Here is a 21,964-nt window from a genome sequence, read left to right as displayed (position 1 = left end):
AAATATTTCTGAAATGATGACCCAGCAGGTCATGGGTTGTCTAGTACTACACAAATAAGAGATATATAATAGGAAATATAAAGAGAAGATATACAACGCTTTCTCATGTTTACAAGCCAGTTGACACAATGCCTTCTGAAAAATCAACCAATTGTTACCTCGTTAACATTGATTTTAGACTTTGCAGATGATTCTAGAAAGGCACAGTTACACCACTGTCTTGCTAAATTCTGTCCCTGTTCTTTGCCAACTACTCGTTCATCTTCCAGATCACATTTATTGCCAACCAGAATCATGGGAACCTGTACAAAGAGAAAAGAGATGTATGTGTAACTGACAATGAAATAAAAGCTTGAAGTTCCTTAGTCTGGACTGTCCTGAAAAAATAATTGCTAGCTATTCTCCTGCCATGAGGAGGTAAGCATATCAATGAACTTTCCAAACTTTCATATCTTTTATTTGATAGTTGCCAAGTCACTTCATAATTATCAGGGCAATGTAGTCAGGATAATATCAGAAGGTAAAAAAAGGTTTTGTTTGCTGACTTTCTTGCTGGTGTTTAATGTATAATCCAATCTTTAATACACAAGATATACTTTAAACATTTAATTTCCAGAGAATATAGCAGTTTTGTGTCTGTTAAGCTACAAATTATAATTACTACCATACAGCTTCCCTCCCATCACTCCAAGGTACAAACTTCTATTAAAATACAACAGATAGGTAGACAAATAGACAGACGAGCCCCCTCAGTTTTAGTCTTCATTTAAATGAGATATAAGGTCCCAAAGGAGTTTGTACTGAAGTCTCATAGTGATTGAGGTGCTGAACTTGGAATCAGGAATATTCAAGTTCCCTCTCAACCCATCAAGTGATTTTGGCCAATCATGGTCTCTTAGTCAAGCTTACCTCACAAGATGTAAAATTTAAAAGACTGCCCTGTACATTGCTTTGAGCTCCTGGGGAAAAGTTAGATACAGGTAGTCCCTGGGTTAAGAACACCGGGTTACACACAACCCATTGTTAAGAATGGAGCCTACTGTAGCAAAATTTGAGTTAAATACACAATGATACGAGTTAAATACACAATGGTTTGAGTTCATTACACTATACTACTTATACAGTATTATACAATAATTCTGTTCCAAATTTGACTTAAGGATAGACCTTGGGAACGGAACTTGTTCTTAAACTGGGGACTACCTGTAGATATTAATATAGCCCTCTTTCCCAAAAAAGAGATCTTATAACAGATGGACATTTCTAGCTATTTGTTTTGCAATTCTATTAATAGAATTACCATTACTGACAACTCATGTTTGCAGAAGCAAAATGAGGGACAAAGTACATTAAAATGCATTACTATTAGTTCTGTCCATCAATAGAGATCTTTTGTTCCTCTATTAGACCACTTCCTGAGAGAATATTATCAGGAAAATCTTATACAAGCAAGCAATGTATTTTAAAAGAAAGTGTTGAAATACTGACCAATCAAAATCAAGCTATTTTGGAGAATGCAAAATTCAAAACCCAATTCTGGAAACCATTGACTATAGTAGGCAATCCAGAAATGCCTATTACTTTAAAAAATGAAATGAACAAATATCCCCCCCCCTCAAAAAAACCCCAAACCTCCACAGACACACAAATACATAATAGAATGAAACTTGCAAAAACAGTATGACATTCTGGAGAGATGCATTCTGTCAGATTTCTGGTATGTTTGGTGCTAGAGTCCTTGATGTTCTGATTTCAATCTGAATTTTGGATTCAGTTTGAAATTGAATTACATATTGTTTTAATTAGATTACATTTGCATGGTATGCAGCTCAATCCAAAGAGATAACATCAAAAGGAGATTTATAAGTCCAGATGAGTTCATGAAAAGGAGAGAATCTTTGACACCAGTTTTGAGGTAGTCAAAATGAGATCCTAATCCTCACCCCATATCCAGTTTGATATACTATTCATATATTAGAACAGTAGACACTGAGCTGCCCTTAATAAAGACCCTGCCAAATTATGGGTGTTTGGGGTGGGAAGGGAGGAAATTACAAAGGATTTCCTTCCCTACATTCGTCCTACAGTTTGATGAGAATGCAATCTATGAAACATAACCTAAACATTTCTTTACTGTAGAAAAGGATGGCACTTCATAAAGAACTGGGAGCTGGAATAAAAAGGTAAAGGTTATTACAAAAGGAATTATCCCTGAGATTTGGCATGAGTGCAGACAATTTAAAGATCATGAACAAAAATCTTAATAAGGTTGAATCTGAGAGAAAGCACAATTCTGCACCTGCCAGCAAGTCTAAAATGAACATCTAAGGGAGTTGTTTCCTCCATTACATTCAGGGGCAAATGCAAAAACTACTCTCCATCACTGGATTATTAGGTAAGTGAGATGCAACATACATAACACTGGCCTGATTATTACAGTTAAAATCTGACCTATAGAACAGGAGAGTGGAAAGAAAAGAGAGATGACCTCTATAAATACTGGTCCTATCAACATTTTTTTTTTAAGCCTAGCTAAACTGGGCAGGGCACAGGAAATCCATGCGTGTCTGTGGAGAATGATAATGTGGTGGACTTTCCAACCCCGGGTGGCTACACAGATATAATTTTCACACACTAGCCAAATTTGCTTTTTTAGGAGAGGGATATGTGAGCGATGAAAATGGAGAAAAATCCCCACACCTCGTTGAAGCTTGCCATATATAAAGATAATTTTCAAACTATAAACTACATTTGAACTTTTCTGGAAAGAGATGAAGACTAGAATCCCAAATCAGGCTGCCTGCAAAATTAAAGATAATTTGGAATTTGTTAGTACATTTAAATAAAGCTCCTGGCCTTTTTTTTTTTTTTTTTGGCATAGGTAAGAATAGGAGAGGCAGTTCATGCACCTAGATCCAGGCTCCACTGGAGACAGAGGTTTAATATACCAAGCTACTAATTTAATGTTGCCTGAGCTTTAAAATGAAGTGAGGCAAGTGGAGGAAAAGAGATCTGCTGTTGGCTAGAACAGGAAGAAAATAGAACTTCCTTGTTCAACAATCTAGAATTGATAATGAAATCCTTTAATATATAACCACAGTTATGTAATTTTAATAATCAAAACAAGGAAAAATCAGAAGTAGGTTTTAAAAATTTGCTGAAAGTTCTGAAAGCCTCATTTAATTCAGAGTGATCAAAGTGTGCTCAGTTTCAGGGAGAAAATGTTAGCCTGGGATTTTGCAAATAATCTCTCGCAAGCTGAACCTATTCTACCAAAAGAGATATGAAAGCTTAGGAGAAATGCTTAGCATAAAATCATTCTAATTTAAAAATATTTTAACTTCTCCAATATTTGGGGAGGGTGGAGAGAATAAATTCATTTGAATTATGTCAAAAGCTGTTGCATTAACGAGATTGAATAGGACCAAGTGGGAAATATACTGCCTCTCAGCAAACTTATTATGCTTTGTGTAAATCCATCATTTTAGCTTGCATACCTCTGCTTCAAATTATAGCCTAATGATTAAAACTGAATAGATTCTGGATTTAAGTGAAGTCTGAACATTGTGGTGTTACATATTCTCAACTGCTCCACACTGATAGCATTTAATTTACTTCAAGCTGCCTGTTAACTTTCTGTTTTGAAAATGTAATATTCCAGATAGAAAACATTTTGATTAAAACAAGTTATACTATATTTTACAACTAATAATTCATGATGCTTGGCAATGCCATTCACAGCAGTACAAATTTAGGGTCATGAGACCATTTCAGCATATTAAAGCCTGACAAATAATGCATTACTACAAAAAGGGAAAATCAGAAACAACCAGAATTATAGGACTAGATTCCAATCTGATTCATTTGATATATCACCTGATAAAAGTCTCACTTCATGGGTGTAAACAGCTTCAGAAGCTATAGTACTTTGACCTAAATGCTAAGAAAAGAATTGGGCTCCAAAGGAAGAAAAATAATGCCTATTTTAAGCAATATTAGTTTTAGGAGTTTTTTTTTTTTTTTTAATGTAGCTACTTAAGTCAGAGTGGGTAGCAAAAACTTACAGAAAAGAAAATGAAATAATGATTGGTATAACATTAGAAAAGTAGAAAAATGCAGCTAAGCCACTATTTAAATCAACTAAGATCCCTCTACCCACTTACTGTATTTTAGTAGGTTATTCTTCATGAATACAGTGAATGAATACATTTAAATACAGTGGGAGAGGTAAGCCTACATTTTTTTCTGATCTCAAAATAAAGCTTCCTTCAGCCTTGTCAGATCTAATTTGTTAGGCAGAGACTGGGACAGGTCCTCTAGTTCCATTTCCCCACTTTGATCTCCCTACACTGACAGAGAAGATTTGAAGGGAAACTTCATTCATTCTTCATTCATCTCCATAGCAGGGACAATTGTAACTGTATTCAGACAAACAAAGTTATGGTTCCATTTCAAACAAGGGGAAGTTAATCCCCATTTCTCATTTGTGGTTCAACTCTAGAAGGCCTGAGAAAGAATAGATTAGTTCAAATAGTAAAATGTTACTGCCAAAATAATGGCTATTTTGCATAAATCAATACTTCTAGCATCCACCACTGAATTCTTGATACTTTTCCTATTAAAAATTATTTCCATTTGCAATGGAAATATGTAGTCTTCCACTTCCAACTACAGTCTTGGTTATTACAATTTGGGGGAAAGGAAAAAAATATATAGTATTCTAGCTTTAGACAAGATGGACATTTAAACGGATCAAGAAGGGCTATTTATAACAGACTCTGTTATTATCCATTCACAACACAGCTTGCCACACTTATAACATCAAAGAACTGAGCATGCAATCCAAACCATATTAACTTGGAGTCCACAGTGATCAGTGGTGATTGTAGTACAGTACCTGTTCAACAGCTACAGTGGGGCAAAAAAGTATTTAGTCAGCCACCAATTGTGCAAGTTCCCCCACTTAAAAAGATGAGAGAGGCCTGTAATTTTCATCATAGGTATACCTCAACTATGAGAGACAAAATGGGGGGAAAAATCCAGAAAATCACATTGTCTGATTTTTAAAGAATTTATTTGCAAATTATGGTGGAAAATAAGTATTTGGTCAATATCAAAAGTTCATCTCAATACTTTGTTATATATCCTTTGTTGGCAATGACAGAGGTCAAACGTTTTCTGTAAATCTTCACAAGGTTTTCACACACTGTTGCTGGTATTTTGGCCCATTCCTCCATGCAGATCTCCTCTAGAGCAGTGATGTTTTGGGGCTGTCGCTGGACAACACGGACTTTCAACTCCCTCCAAAGGTTTTCCATGGGGTTGAGATCTGGAGACTGGCTAGGCCACTCTAGGACCTTGAAATGCTTCTTACAAAGCCACTCCTTCGTTGCCCGAGCGGTGTGTTTGGGATCATTGTCATGGTGAAAGACCCAGCAACGTTTCATCTTCAATGCCCTTGCTGATGGAAGGAGGTGTTCACTCAAAATCTCACGATACATGGCCCCATTCATTCTTTCCTTTACACGGATTAGTCGTCCTGGTCCCTTTGCAGAAAAACAGCCCCAAAGCATGATGTTTCCACCCCCATGCTTCACAGTAGGTATGGTGTTCTTTGGATGCAACTCAGCATTCTCTCTCCTCCAAACACAACGAGTTTAGACCAAAACATTCTACTTTGGTTTCATATGACCATATGACATTCTCCCAATCCTCTTCTGGATCATCCAAATGCTCTCTAGCAAACTTCAGACGGGCCCAGACATGTACTGGCTTAAGCAGGGGGACACGTCTGGCACTGCAGGATTTGAGTCCCTGGCGGCATAGTGTGTTACTGATGGTAGCCTTTGTTACTTTGGTCCCAGCTCTCTGCAGGTCATTCACTAGGTCCCCCCGTGTGGTTCTGGGATTTTTGCTCACCGTTCTTGTGATCATTTTGACCCCATGGGAGATTATCAGTGGTCTTGTATGTCTTCCATTTTCTAATTATTGCTCCCACAGTTGATTTCTTCACACCAAGCTGCTTGCCTATTGCAGATTCAGTCTTCCCAGCCTGGTGCAGGTCTACAATTTTGTTTCTGGTGTCCTTCGACAGCTCTTTGATCTTGGCCATAGTGGAGTTTGGAGTGTGACTGTTTGAAGTTGTGGACAGGTGTCTTTTATACTGATAACAAGGTCAAACAGGTGCCATTACTACAGGTAACGAGTGAAGGACAGAGGAGCCTCTTAAAGAAGTAGTTACAGGTCTGTGAGAGCCAGGCATCTTGCTTGTTTGTAGGTGACCAAATACTTATTTTCCACCATAATTTGCAAATAAATTCTTTAAAAATCAGACAATGTGATTTTCTGGATTTTTTTCCCCATTTTGTCTCTCATAGTTGAGGTATACCTATGATGAAAATTACAGGCCTCTCTCATCTTTTTAAGTGGGAGAACTTGCACAATTGGTGGCTGACTAAATACTTTTTTGCCCCACTGTATGTGTTGCAGAAGGGTACAGTACTATAATATATTCACATACAGACCTTCCCATTTATCAACTGGAACTACCCATTTAGCAGATAAAATACTAAATAGCAATTCAGCTGCCAGACACAGGCTGGCAGATGTTCATATTATCAAACAGACATAGTAATTTCTTTTCCCTATCTGCAATAAGAATTGGCAATATGTTAACATTTCTAGCAAAGCTTAATGCAGTAAGTAAGTAAATAGTTCTTAGGAAAAAAGGAAGGAAGGCCAGTCATTCTGGCTGGAAGATGAGTAGTACTTAATTAAGAAATTTATATCGCCCCTCCCACACACACACACACATACTAACCCACATCACCAGAATCTGGGTGGAACAGTAGCAAATGTTTTCAAATGTGACTGAAAGAAGCTCAAATAATGAAGTAACCTGGGCCAAGCTAAGTAACAGAAAATATTATTTCTGAACATAAAGTACTGCACAACCACACTAAGCACAAGTATTAAACACAACTTTTCTCCAACTTTCTTTCCCCAAGATCCAAAAGACTGGTTGCCTTATCAGGATTTTGTCAGAACCACAACTTCCAAGATAAAGCAATGGTTACACTTGAGGAAATACTTAAGAATAGACTCAGAACAATGGAAAAACTTATAAAACAAATACATCCTTTTTTTGGATTCTTTATAACACAGTGTTCACTCTGGATGGAATCTGTCTTGTGAACTCAGAGAGAGAAGGTACATCATGGGTACTGAAAGAATGTCATCATTAGGGACCGTGCTGTTGAGCCTTCTCAGGGCCAGCCCCACGTCTCTGGAACAGCCTTCCCCAGCTACAAGGAGAGATCTTTCTTTATTAAGTGTCTGAAGACCAGGCTTTTTCAGTGGGCCTTTTGAGACAGGGTGGAATGTAGAACAACATCTAAAAGGTAAGCATTCTAATATGATGGAATTAGAGCAGTTCTGTTCTGCTGGCTGTTGCAGGGAGAGGATGGGTGAACTATTAACTTTAATCCTATAACACAGGACTGCAAGCTGCTTGGAGTCTTCTGACTAGAATAGCATAGAAACTCCAGGTAGGTAGGCAGGCAGGCAGGTGGGCAGGTGGGCGGATAGTATGGCAGTAAGCAGCTTTATGAAACACATTTGGCCAATGCCATTTTCTGAAACCTAACAGAATACCTGTATGTCTCTTTGATAAGCACTTAATAAGTTCAGGATTCTTGATAATAGCTATTAATATTAATGAAAATGAAAATGTACACCAATATTTTTTATTTAAGCAGCAGCTTAAGAGATAACGCAGAAGAACACATGTAGGAAAAAGCACAACCACGTTTTAGGAGTATATTTAGGAAATAGCATAGGAGGGTTTCTGGGTAAATTCTGTAGTAGAAAACATAAATGGAACATGGGGAGGGACTGAACATTTATATTCTGTAGTGCAATGACTGTTGCATCCAAGACTCACTATGCCTCAAACAGATGATTGGGGGCGAGAACTTCTAATTTTCTTGCTTACGTTTTTTATTTTCCCACTGCAAAGGGAAGGAAATTAGCTTCTGGTCTGGGGAGGTGACAGAGGAGCAGACTGCCTCAGAATCCTACAACCTTCCTCTGAAACACTCACACTTTGGTTCCATTCAGCTGAGTCTTCTACCACTGCAATAAGGATCATTCTGTCAAGATGTACACTATCTTGTTGGCAGATTTTCCAAGTAACAGAACAGGACTTTTGCTGCATCCAAAGCCAGCTTAGGCCAAAGTACTGCCAAAAGTCATAGGACTGCTTCCTAAATTGGTTATAAAGCAAATTCAGCAAAATGGCCAGACAACCTATATTATATGCATCAAGTATTTGAAGAAAAATCATTTGGAAAGAATTAAGTGATTTTTTTTGGGAATGAATTAAGACAGTACACAATGAGTTTCCTTCTCACCAAATGGAATTGAATGCTATGTCATTAAACCATATTCTGGAAGAGTTACTTTCTCCAAATTAAGGGTATTAGAATGAAAATGACTGTGTTGCCATAGCTGTTGGCGAACTGTTTATGTGCAACACTTAAAAATGTAATGCAATTATGTTTGGTGGTACTTCTGATTTTTTAATTTACCAATAACTTCACAGAGTTAAAAAAAAAAAAGCCACAAACTTGTAGAGACATTTATTCAACTACTAAATACTTGTAAACAACAACTAGAAACAACATCTCTTAAGAAAAATAACAAAATGCATCTCTAGCTAAAAAATAATAATGGAAATAAATGAGCCTTTGAGAACACTTGCAACATAGTTCAGTGGAAGCTAATGCTTTGGGAGGAAAGGACTGGGCATCTAGCTTAACTGTCATCTTGTAAGTGGCAATACGTCTGCAGTGATCCCTTTTTTTACATGATTTGAACTTTTCCAGAGTTCAGTGCCTGTTCAGAATGCTGGACACTGGTGACTAACTCTCCAGTAATGTCTATATAAATAAAGAAATGGTCTATCAATTGAGAATGTTATTGTATCATACAAAATATTTAGAACAGTGTTCTTCAGTCACATAGACACTGCACAAAAAACAGATGCTGCCTTGTTTAAAGATTCTATGGTTCACAAGGCAAAAAACCCCATTTACTTACATCTTCAGTGTCCTTGACCCGTAAGATCTGTTCCCTCAGGTCCTGTAAGTCATTGAACGTGGACTGTGCTGTAATAGAATAAACTAGTGCAAATCCTTGACCATTCTTCATATACAGATCCCTCATTGCGGTAAATTGCTCCTGTAATCAATATATATATATACATATATTTTTAAAAATTAACTATTAAATAGAATTAGCCGTGAGACTCACATGTTGAACCAGAGACAAAAGTGCCATGGTTAATTTAAAATTTCCACTCTGCTCTTCCAGAAATATCTTGAACACTGACATTCTCCAGTCTTAATTTAAGAGCTGTTTTATATTTTACAGCAGAAGTGTGTCTCAATTTCTCCAGTGAAAGACAACTGTATAATATTCTATCTATACCCTTCATTCTTCCCTCTTACACACACATACACAGCACAGTTGAAATAACTGGCTAGTCTCAGAAAACTGCAGTCAGACCATATGCTATGGGAATACATGACTTTGTATCAAATCTATAACATAAACGTCTGCTGTAAAGAGTAAAGCAGCATTAAAATACAGGAGGATCTAAGGACAATATTAAGAACCACTACAAACTCCATATATTCCTGATTTGCATTTGACATTAGCCCTGGCCAATGACCATAATGGCTTGATCTGATGAGCGTCCAATGAGAGAGATACAGTTAAGTCATAGTTAAGCAAAGCTACATTATTCCAGAATTCTGTAGATATTTAAAAATATATTATTGGAATTCTGTACTTGGAATCCAAATCCAAGATCATGAAATTCTGATTTACTTCTCATAAAAGCCATCTTGAATATGTAATTGTATGACTTGAGCTACTCTTGAATATATCATAAGCAAGATTAGACAAAGGAAGATGGGTCCTTTTTCCTAAATAAACATTGAATCTCGTGATCTTGCTGCCATCTTCCAATACAAAGTATTTTAAAATTTATTATAGATTGTACTTACTGTCCCTGCTGTATCGAGGATTTCAAGCATACATTGTTGGCAGTCTACTTCCACTTGCTGGAAAGCAAAGGGAGAAGACACACACCACTGAAGCATTAAACATGTCAATGCTTTCCCATACAACTACGGTGAGACATTTCATGATCACAAGTGTTTACAAATATACAGAGATTAATCAATATAAGACCACCTAACCCAACCTGTAGAATAACAATTTTTTTCAGCTCTACCACAAGTTGCCAAATTGAAATTAAACCTACTAAAGCATGTGCTGGACCATTCCCTATTGCCAAGCTTTGGAATACTAGAATACATATTCAAATGGATAGTAGTAGTCATTTTGGAAGTTTTTAATAGACAGTGTTGACATTTCTTAAGATGAAGAGTAAAAATATCTGAAATGAAATTATAAAGTACTTTATCTACTTTGTGGGTTTTCCAAAAGCTGTGGCTTCTAATTACAAATTATTGTAATAATGATAATTGGGGAATAGAAGCTGCATGCCAAATGATTGTTTAAAAAGTGTTGCATGTAATTAAAGTTAGCTTGTGTTATTTTTCCAATAAGTAGGAAATTCACATACTAAAAAAAAGACTTAGTGTTTTCCCCAAGTAAGTCAACCTTAATTGGAAAGAACGCTTTAGATTTGCTGAGACTATAGTAATGGAGCCAACGCAGAGATTTTTAAAAAAACTCTAATTCCGCTTTTGTGGCAAATATCATCTTTCTTTCACATTAACATGATGTATTAAGATACTGCAAAGAAATAGTTATCATAAATGCTGATCTACACATTTTGTCTGATACTGTAAAACAACCCTGCATTACTTGTAATCTCATTCCAAATGATGGCTGAGATAACATACATGGCCTGCCACAGACTTCTACATGATTAGTTGTCATGGCTTTGGTGAGATGACTGGTTATTTCAGAAACTACAAATGTAGGAAAATTCAATTCACGCAGAGCTGCAAAACCTTCTTTCAAGGGCCATTCCCCACCTCCTGCCCACAAATCACTGCTAAAACTATTTGTCTTATAGGTATGATTTGTTCCAACACCACCTCTGGGGCAAATATCAGTTTTTGTTTAATTTCTGGCAGAGAAATGACACGGGAGAGGGATCAAGGCTCTTTTCCCTGAGTGCCATGATTCCAGTCCAGATCGGGTTTTTATCATTTTTCAGAAAAAAAGGAAGTCTAAACTAAACAATCTCATGATTATCTCTGTATAATATAAGAACCAATGACCCACAATCAGGATCTTTATGGCAGGGAAACTATTGGTCATTGTAACTCTATCTCAAACAAGACATAAAATTTACACCTGTTCATCGGCTGAAATAAAGGGTTTGATCTGACATAAAATTTGAAAAGCCCGTATTTTACCTTTCTGTAAGAGTCTTCTATTGTGGGGTCATATTTTTCAACAAAAATTCCCTGAACAAACTGCACAGTCTGGAAAAGAAAGAATGGGGAAAAATAGACTCAGTTAGCTCCCTGAAGCCAAAAATCTACAACAGACTACTCAGTAAAGCATACAGTTTTAAGTGTGGTTCTGCCAATCTCATTTTCATGCTCCAAGGCCTAGAGGAGTAAATATATATATTTATAATGCAGATTTATCTATATAATTTGGGGCATATTCATTACTGAGTTTCAACTTTTCATGAGTTCAATAAAATGTATGAATGGGATAACATTTCCAAGTATGTGTGAAACTAGTCCAGTTATGTTTAATTAGTCTGTCTTAGGTAAGAAATCATGGCATCCAGCATGAGGAGTTTATGTTAGACTCCTCCTAAACTGGTTCCCTCAAATCTACTGGACTTCAGCTCTCATAATTCAAAAGCCTTCACAGACTTTTATTGGTTGGGAATGATGACAGTTGATATCCAGTGAAACCAAGTGCATCAATTTGGAAAAGGCTCTTAACATGATAGTATTAAAATGTAACAATGTTAGAAATGGATCTCTGAACCAGTTCTCTCAAGATTACCTTGTGACTTGCTCATGGGTTAATTCTATAGATCATTTCCATATTTCTCCCTAAGTGCAATACAAAAACAACAACACTAGGCTGATACACTAGGAACAGCCCTAGTAACAAAGGACACATATACCAAATGCACCTCATAGGAATCAAATATATGCTCATTGATAGAGAACATATTTATGGATCCTGAAATATGGTTCAGTATGGATGTAATGTCATCAGTCTAACAAAATGCCCATGTATTCTCTCTCCCTTTTACTTTGACCTTCTTCCATTGTGGAGGGTCTAATTTATTAACCATGGTATTCTGCTACACACCAAGGATATATTCTAAATTAAGCCAGGCCTGAGTCATAGGAAGCATTTTGAGATAATATATTAAAGATACAAGGCATCAGAATCAAGGCACTATGTTGACAATCATGACTCACAAACAAGCAGACATGAAAAAAGAAACCAGAAGTCAGGACTAAAAGAATCATCAAGGATACAAAAATATACCAAAGTTTATGGTATCTTCTTGTTCTCTCATTCTTCTTTTTGTCTAAGATATGAAGCTAGATTCTGATAGTTGTGTATAAACAAGCATTTGGAATTTGAAGCAATTATTATTATTGAAGCAATATATTTGATTGTTCTATGCTGCCCAGAGTCTTGAGAACAAATAAGGCAAGTGCTAATGCTCCTGATAAATGGTTTCAGATTTGAAAGTCTGGTTATCTGCAAAAGGCATCATTGTATTCAAGAGACTGACAAATGCTTCAGTGAATTCCTAACAAGGGAGAAACCAATTTTATAGCCTTCATGCTCACTGGCAGTATGAATTGTCAGTAGTCAACCCTCCTGCAATTGTGCAAAGTCTAGCTCAACCTACACTTACTCCTACAAAAAGAACTCCCAATATATCATCAAAATGAAAAACCAGTTCAAGTTCTTTTTATATAACTCATCTTGTTAAACAAACAAACAAAAAAACCTGCAATGGAGAGGCTGACCTAAATAATTAGATCAAAGTACAGTGTAGCAATAAGGTAAATGATTCAAACATAAAGTCATTTATTTATTGCCAAAGAAACACAGAATTTTTATTCTTCAGTATAGAGAATTTTCACCTGCCCAAGCCATGTGCAAAAGAGCCAGTATTCTTAATACAAGAAGCTGCAGCAAATATATATGCTGAAATAGCCTTCCTTCATATTGCCAAGGAAGGTTATACAGCAATGTAACCCCTGAGCCTGAGCGCGCCAGTGCCATCTCTGAGCTGCAGCACGCCAAAATGCCCCTTTGTGCTGAGCTCCTGGACCGGGCTGGGCTGGGCTTTTGGTCAGACAGGCAGGTGGGGGAAGTTGAAGTGCCCCTGCAATCCTAAGTGTGGGCGGGCTGCCGAGCGTCCCAATTTTAATCATGTGACCATGGGGGCACTGCAATGGCCGAAATTTCGGGCACTGGTTGTAAAGTCACTTTTTTCAACACATTCGTAACTTTGAACAGGGAAGGAAGGAAGGAAGGAAGGAAGGAAGGAAGGAAGGAAGGAAGGAAGGAAGGAAGGAAGGAAGGAAGGAAGGAAGGAAGGAAGGAAGGAAGGAAGGAAGGAAGGTTTCTGACGCTTCCTGCCAGCTTCCCACAAGCAAAGCCAATGAAGAAGCCAGCATGAAGTTGTAAGCTGCTCACTGCTTTTTTGTCCTTGGTCATTCTGTTTCTCTGTTTAGGAAGGAAATATCTCTGAAACGATGACCCAACGGGTCATGGGTTGTCTAGTATGTGTCTGTGTGTTTGTGTGTGTGTGTACTTACATGCACACAAATATACATACTCACACAAGGATCCACTTTATTAGAAATAATTTTAGAACCTTCCAGACTAGTGAATAAATCAGTATCCATATAATTAAACTGAGTCTTCCTAATCAATGATTTCTATCATGATTTAAACTGATTAGATTTAAAACAGATCCATTCTACTGTATAACACAACAATTCAAATTCACTTGCTCTGTGATCACAATCTTTTGGAGAAAATGGTTGTCTGGGCATCAGTTGTTCTCTCTCTCTAATTCTATTACTTTCAAGCATAATGTGGACAATCACTAAAAAGAGATTCCTCAGTCTACCACTGCAGTTTTTAGTCTCCATATCTATCTCAGCATTACAAACCATCAGTCACAGAATGTTACAAATCCCTACACTATCTAATTCGCTGCCTTTAGTAGGCCAACACTACACACATTATTTTTTTATTCAAGGCTACATACATGATACTTAAAAGAGCAGTAAAGTAAACATGGAGGCATAGTAATTTAAGGCTTATAATTCAAAGTAAGCACCAGTGTTTACCAGCATCTAACAGGTGGTATTTTTAAGCTTCCAACAATATTCAGCTGCATCAATTCAGTTTCAGTTAACTAACTGTACAATGTAGGGGTTTAAGTACATTATACAGTAAACTTTTAAAAATGCTCTTAAGCCCTTCACAATCCTGGAGATTGGCACTTAATTATCTGCTATGCATCATATTAAAAATCAAAGGCAGTCCAAGAAAGGCAACCAAGTGCCAAGGAAGCATTTAGCACAGGTCCCAAGCATCCCTTGTGGTTTTCCAGTTATTACCTATTGTCCTTATTCCCAAGCTTAGTATTTGATGAAATACACTTTTCCTATATGTTTCACCAAAAATGCAGGCATAGCCATTGCCCTAAATTAAAGGTGGCAACTTGTTACTCTAGATTTGTTGGGGTCCCTAGTCTTATTTTATTTGGTGCTGGTGCTGAAACCTTATAAAAAAGGGCTCTCAGTTTCTCTCATCTTTATTTCCTTACATTTGGAAGCCAAAGGGATGACAAGGAAACTGATGTTCATGAACCTTCACACATTTCCCTCATTTCTGTTATGTTGAAAGACTTTAGGCAGACATCCTGTCTCCTTAAGTGTTGAGGCCATAAAGATATGGGAGGAAGTGACCCCAATCTGCTGGCCTTCAGAACAACCTCTAGCTGCTCTGCTGATACCTCTGCATTCTAGGAAACAATAAAATTCAGAAGATCAAAGGGGGTGCCCCGAACTCTGACGAGCAACCAATAGGTCATCAGGAAGATAAGTTTCCCCCAATAATAAGAAGGATCCCAAACTTATGACAATTTCAGCCAATCATTTGTTAATTGCTGCATCTCTGTGTAAGGAACATGTATAAAATCTTCTTTGGGTGTGACCAGGGTTCTTCTCTGCCTTAAGGGGGGACCCCAGCTGACTCTATTGGCCCGCTTTCAATAAAACTTTAAAATCTCAGCTGGTGTTTTTGTGTCTGATCTTCTGCCGGACTGAATCCTAATTGGGGAGAGTCAGAAACTCTCAAATTTTGCTAACAGAAATGAGGGCTCGTCTGGGATCTCTTTTAAGTGTCCAGTGATCCTGAAAGGGGGAGGCCCTTTGGGGTCCGGTGACTGCTAAGGGATCCATAAAGGGAAGATCTGACGATTTCTGCCTGGGAATTTCCCATGAGCTGCGCCAGAACGGGTGAGTACAGTTGGGTACTCCAAGTAGGTTTTTCCAGTTAAAGGAAAAACCGGGGGGTCCGGTTGAAAGGAACAGTGTGTCTATTGTCTTGCCTCCTGGGGGCAACCAGGACTGCTCAGCGAATGGGGCATAGATGCCCCAATTTTGGCACAAGGTCTGAGACCGACTGCCAGAGTTGAAAGCCAGTGCGTTCCATTCGCCAGTAGCTTGTCCCACCCTGCTGCAAGTGACGGTACATGTGTGTGAGCGAAAGCAAGCCGGACCCGTGGAGAAAAATCCTAGTGCTAGGTGTACGGAAGACTTCTGGCATGGGCAGTTGTGCCAATAAGCCACACCCTCATAGGGGGACACCTCTTGGGTGTGTAATTAAAAATTGGTGAGCTCTGGGAGATTCCCAGTTCGGAATGACGAAAGAGAGATTAATTTATCTTTGTAACAAAGATTGGCCATCTCAAAAGGAAATTTTCCCTCCGTGGCCAGAGGAGGGAAACTTAGAGGCAGAGAACATTGGCGCTGATTGATTGGTGCAGACTAACTCCAGGCAAAATAGAAAGAGGAGACTTGGCATATGCAGGATGCTTTGCCTCAATAATGATGAACCCAAAACGATACCCCAGTGATGGGACTGTGCTAGTGGTTCAACAAAAACCTCCGAAACTCCATAATCCATATGGGGATGCAAGCTCTGAGGTCCTTTATGGGCCTCTTGAAAGCATTCTGCCAGCATACCCCACAATCCCGAATGCACCCCCGGCTCGGGCTGCCTTAATGGACCAGCAATGGGAAAGAGCCAGTGCGAGAGTAGGACCGAGTGCCTCAGGCATGGGGGTTTGATGGTCCCCTCCTCCTCCTCCTCCTCCCCAATGTGACACAGTTACCAGTCAGAGAGACCAGGAAGGGTGGGTTTCTTCCAGTCGTATGGGCGGGGAAGATTTTCCACCTCCCCCGGAGGATTTAGATTTCTCCATGGAAGAGATAGAAATGAAGGAGAGAGGAAAAGGAAGGCAGGAACCAGGGGCGAGTTCTCCCACAGTCACCAGAAGCAAAAGGGCCCTTAAGGAAAAGAAGGGACAGGAGGAGAATGATAGATCAGGAAGCAAGGAGTGGGACAAGAGGGAGGCAAAAATGTTCCCTTTGAGAGAACAGGTGGTGGTGAAACCTAACAGTGAAACCTCTAAAGCCTATGTATACTGTATGTACCCTTTTCCACGGCAGACTTCTTTAATTGGAAAACTCATACTCCCTCATATTCTAATGACTTCCAAATTTTAATCAATATAGTTTGGTCAAAGGTTCACTTATAAAGAAAAAATGTGTATTTCAACTTCATATATATTTAAAGATGTTCAATCTGTTGATGTTACATGTATCACTATATTTTTATATATATAAAATGCTATTGCTGAGCGTATGTACGTAGTAATTAAGAAAACACTGTTATTAGCACAAACTTTATGAGGGTAATGTGTTCACTAAGCAAATTTCAATTCCCAGGCTATTATGGAGGATACACCAGCTCCCATGAAAATGGAAATCAGATAACCTTGATGTAAATGTTCTAAGTATAAAACAGGTTTTCTGGTTAAGGTTAATTTAGAATTTTGCAATTGAATACTACAGTAGCACCTACTTAAGTAACACTTGTTTCTTTTCTGAATATTTCAAATGCAAACATCTTGACTGTTAACTATGCCATTAATGGGCAAATGTGAGGATTCCAAAAACACATTTTTGAAGTCAAAATCTTGAAGAGAGAAACTTTTCTTTTTCCTGAGGATTCAACTTACCAGAGCAGACTTGCCTACACCACCTGAGCCAAGGACCACTAGCTTGTACTCACGCATGATGTGGTCTATTCAAATACTGATAAGCTGTAAAAGAGAAAGAAATGATTAACAAAGAGTTTTCTGCTATACTGCTGCATTTAGGCATATATTTGTAACTTCCAGTTACTGAGGTATATCCGTTTTCAGTTATATACAACAATATGACTACTTCATTTGGCAAACATTTTAATTAACAAGAAGTCCTATTTCCACTTTTCAGCTAACTCTTCTAAAATACACAACAGAATCAAGGATTTGGTTCAGGTCTATAAAGACCAAGATATTTTGACTAATATATTTATTTCAAAAGGGTGTGTTACTTATGCAACTGGTATAGAGCTGACAATGAAAAAACTGACTATATATTCAACATCTCTCCCTGTTTATTTTGATTGGCTATGTTGCAAATTAAATTGTCTGAATCTTTGTTCCAATCCTTGTTATTGATTTTCATTAAGTTACAATGGCACACTAGTATTATAAACATAATACTAGTTACTAAGGACAACCTAGGTTTCCAGCCAGTTAAGTTTAAATGATGGAATGTCTATCAGACATTAGGGGCATGGAGGATGGAGCTAAACAGTTAAAGGAGAGAGTTGAATCATTACAGAAAATGTGCCTTAGTCTAAGAAAGGAGTGAATATGACAAAGAGGCGCAGAGCACCTCTGCCTTAATTATACCAGGTATAAGTTGAGTGGAAGAGTTGCTCTGATAGCCTTTCAAGATTCTGTTAAAAAACCTTATTAGCAATAAAGGTATTTCTAGAAAGCCAAGTGGTTCTTGCTTCCTGCATTTCCCTGCCTTGCAGTACTTGACAGTTTGTGAACATGCAACTGTTTTAGTTGTCATGACTGTCAAAATTACAGTCAAAGTAATGGAAATAGAACGAACAAAACAAAATACACCCACCCCACCATCACTATTTAGTCTATTTTATGTGTATTCAGCCTGGGAGAGTATATTTCTGATTCCTTCCCCATTAATTGTTTGGGGGGGGGGAGGGTGACAGTTCAGAAGCAGCCTTTTTCAGTGGCTGCCCTGGCCCTGCAGTGTTTCAGAGTTCAATGTCCTTCCCTTCAGCTTTTGGAATATCGGTTACGATGCTGGGTGGCTGCTACTGATTTTATCTGGTACTATGTATTTAATTTATGGTTTTCTGGTTTTATATGGCAATTCTATGTATTTTCAGTTTCTCTGTTTCATGGCGGTATGCCACTCTGAGTTTTTGCCTTGGGCATCACATAACTTCTGTGAAATAAATAAATAAATTTAGACAGCTTTCCAGTAAAATAATCACTCGTTCCATGATTATTTGCAACCAAGGTACAATATCCTGAAGACACCAAGCTAAAAGGAATATTAATAAACTCTCTAACATAAAGGCCAAGATAGTGTCAATGATGGGCGACATATACTGCCTTTGGAACAGGACCCAACTAACCAAAGTAGGTGTGTGTGGTCCTCTTCAGCACTGGTTTAAAGTGTAACAGATGCATTATACCTAAATAAAAATTTTGATCCTTATAGCTATTAATATTAGTTATTGTGAACTGAGGTTTTTAGGCCTAAGGTTTCCTCTGCTCTTTTGTAGGTTTCAACCCCTTCTTTGCCTTCTCGATTCAGAGGAGGTTTGAAGTAGGTTTTTCATTACAGTCTGGAGGGCAAACTTAATCCATAATTAGCAGCAAACTGTGAAGAAAATCTGGGAGGGAATCAGAATGAAAGGATGAAAGAGACAAGTGGAATAGAGCAAGACTTTCATTTGGCAGCAACCTCATTATTCATCTGTTAAGACAAATCAAATAAGGCAGATTTTAAAATGTATTCCATTCGTTAATTTCTGTCTCATAACAGCACAGTGCTCCTAGGTTCCATTCAGAACTAGTTTTAAACTCCTTTATCAAGTTTTCAATATTTCCGGACTGCTTAACTGTACAACAGAAAAGGCATAAACGTGTGCCTTGATTCAAGATGATTCTGAGTAAAATGTTAATAAGGCATGAAAAGAGTTTAATGTAGACCTAATCTCATTTCTACAGCACGCCCAAACCCTCCAGGTTCACACTATTTTGGCAACGAAACATTAATATTATTTTCAGTTATGCATTTCTGGGGAGGTGGGTCCCTCCCTGCCCCCCCCCCATGAAAATAAGCACCCCAAACCTGCTAAACTATGGCTGGGCTGAATACACATCTTTTGTATTATGCACGTTTACACATGCAAACAAACACACACACACACACACACACACGGGAAATTTTGGACCAACTGGCACCTGTTTGCATCCTCCAAATAGGTATGAAGTCCTGATTTTATCCTGGAGGACATCTTCAAATTACGGTTTCCAAGTTTACATGCAAAGAAATGGTGATTTAAGAAATGAAGATATCTTTGCTGAAGTCAGGTATGCACATTCCTGAGCAGATAAATCACAATTTAATTGGCCATAGTCACAATATCTGTCTCAGAATATTACAGACACTAAATTTCAACAATCTCTTGCTTCCAGGCTCTGAAATTTGGACAGGGTGGTACTGGTAAAGAAATGGATAATGACTGTTTCAAAAGGAGGAGGGAGAAAAGAAATCTGAGGCAGGTAGAAACAAGTAGTAAAAGGTCCAGTGACAAAAGGCCTAATCAATATCCTAAGGCTTGTATAAAGCAATATGCAAGCAATGAAAGGGCCTCAGGATATATCCCACTCTCCATGAACTTCACATCTCTGATGGATATTGCTAGTTTAGCAGGTACCCATCTATACGGGGTGGACACTGATCAAGACATACAGTACATATCCTACGGGCATTGGTTTCTGGGTGAGTAAGAACACTGAAGGACTGCTAGGTTACAAAAGTACAGGTACATGCAGCAAGGTGAACCTACTTATAGATTTGAACAGGTTTAAGATTAAAGAGCAACATGTAACTATGAAAAGAACAAATTATAGATCTGTTTTTTCCTAAACATTCTAGGCATCATTGATACAGAGATATTATATTCTCTATTATTGGAAGTCAAATAATATGAACGCTGTTCTGACACATTAAAATGTTGTAGAAATAATGCATAAGGCAGCTAGATGTGAACTCCAAGACCTTAACCTTCTACCTTCAAACACATTAATATTTACTTAAATAATTTATGTTTCCACACTCAGTTGCACAAAAGTATGTGCAATTAAGCAATAAAATTATAGTAGCAAGCTGCAAGCAACTAGGATTGCTCTCATATTCCCAAAAGGGAATGATTTAGGTCAATTTTTTCTCTCTGTACAAGGTCAGGCCTCACTTGCCACTGCCAACTCAGAAATCTTTCTGTTCCTCAAAGCAACATCTGTGCCTTTTTATGGAAATCTCTCTAGTCACTATGCTGTACCAGAAAACCTTTCATTCTCTTCAAGATTACTTGACAAATAAGGAAAATGGCAAAACCAATGATAAACATTTTAGAAATGTTTACATTGCAAACCAGCCTTCACTGCCCCAACAACTGATCCCAGCCAAGCCATGACATCACTTACTAATTATCTTTTCAGCCCTCCCAAGTAAGGATTCAGAAATGGCAAAAGCCGTTAAAGAGGCCATAATCCAACTTCACTAAAACACTGGCTAAAATGAACTGTCCTGATCAGCCACAAGGCCTATCTAGTTCAGCATTCTGTTCCCACAGTGGCCAAAAGGACTGTGCAAATTCTGTGAAGGAAGTGCTTTGCAACACACAGGAGAACTTCTGCATACCACTCTTCAAACTATGAAAGCAACTCTGTCTTTTTTCAAGTTCACATAGCTACTTCACTGGCTCCTCCTGGCTGGCTATGCATACATGTGTCTGCATTAGCCACAACACTTTGCTGGGGGGAAACACAAAGCAAAGTAGCTGTACATGTACACATATGTGGAATCAGCTAGGAAGGTGGACCAAACCAAGAAACCAATGTATATAGGTCTAAAACTACTTTTATTGGATCAGCTGTAGTGTTAGAATCTTACACTTTATCTTCGCTGGAATTAGGGAAGGGCTTGTTTGAAATAATTCTCAAACTAGTTTCTTGGAAAGGACTCAAGCCCCACTGGTCTGATCGTTGCCTTGGTAGTGGCTGTTCTTCTTGTCCTTCAAGACCATTCCCTATGTCCTCCATAGGAACAACTTGCAAACAGCTGCACAAGCCTAAAAAAGGACACAGCTGTTTAAATGAATTGTAAGGAGTTGTTTTATAAGTGCATTGCTAAGCGCCTTTTTCAAAGGAATTGCACAGCCCTAGCAGCCAACTAGATAGAAAGACTACAACAAAGACATATCATTCCCTGTATCTAAGTCCCAAAAACTGATGAGAATCATCATCTCCAGCACTGGAAGAAACAAGACAGATGAAGTTTCAAAGCATAACTCCAGCTTATAAATGAAAGAAATACAGTAAGTTGCTAATATGAGAAAGAATATGAATATTTATTTATTTATTTATTTATTTACACAGGGCAATTTTTACTACTGTGACACTATTCTGTTCTATTAATTTCTAGCATAACTAGTATATACCTAAGCAAAATAATATCTATTA

At 37.9% G+C, this 21,964-nt stretch overlaps 1 protein-coding gene across 3 annotated transcripts in view; it reads right to left on the bottom strand.

The window, feature by feature from the left end:
- Positions 1–21,964, bottom strand: part of RAP1A (RAP1A, member of RAS oncogene family) — a 97,004-nt gene that overhangs the window by 10,113 nt on the left and 64,927 nt on the right. For all 3 annotated transcript variants that reach the window (XM_088154516.1, XM_088154517.1, XM_007425525.4), the window contains exons 3-7: positions 17,363–17,446; positions 11,460–11,528; positions 10,071–10,127; positions 9,100–9,240; positions 159–302 (exon numbers count right to left, since the gene is read on the bottom strand). In XM_088154516.1, the coding sequence (XP_088010642.1) occupies positions 159–302; positions 9,100–9,240; positions 10,071–10,127; positions 11,460–11,528; positions 17,363–17,419 (468 nt within the window). In that variant the 5' untranslated portion in view covers positions 17,420–17,446. The remainder of the gene's footprint in view (positions 1–158; positions 303–9,099; positions 9,241–10,070; positions 10,128–11,459; positions 11,529–17,362; positions 17,447–21,964) is intronic.

This window comes from Python bivittatus, unplaced genomic scaffold, assembly GCF_059951505.1.
Source record: "Python bivittatus isolate LINGU-HERP-01145 unplaced genomic scaffold, Pbiv_v1 ctg000700_np1212, whole genome shotgun sequence".
NCBI classification, from domain to species: Eukaryota; Metazoa; Chordata; class Lepidosauria; order Squamata; family Pythonidae; genus Python; species Python bivittatus.
The sequence above is the reverse complement of the archived record's forward strand: the minus strand, read 5'-3'. Positions and strand labels throughout refer to the sequence as shown.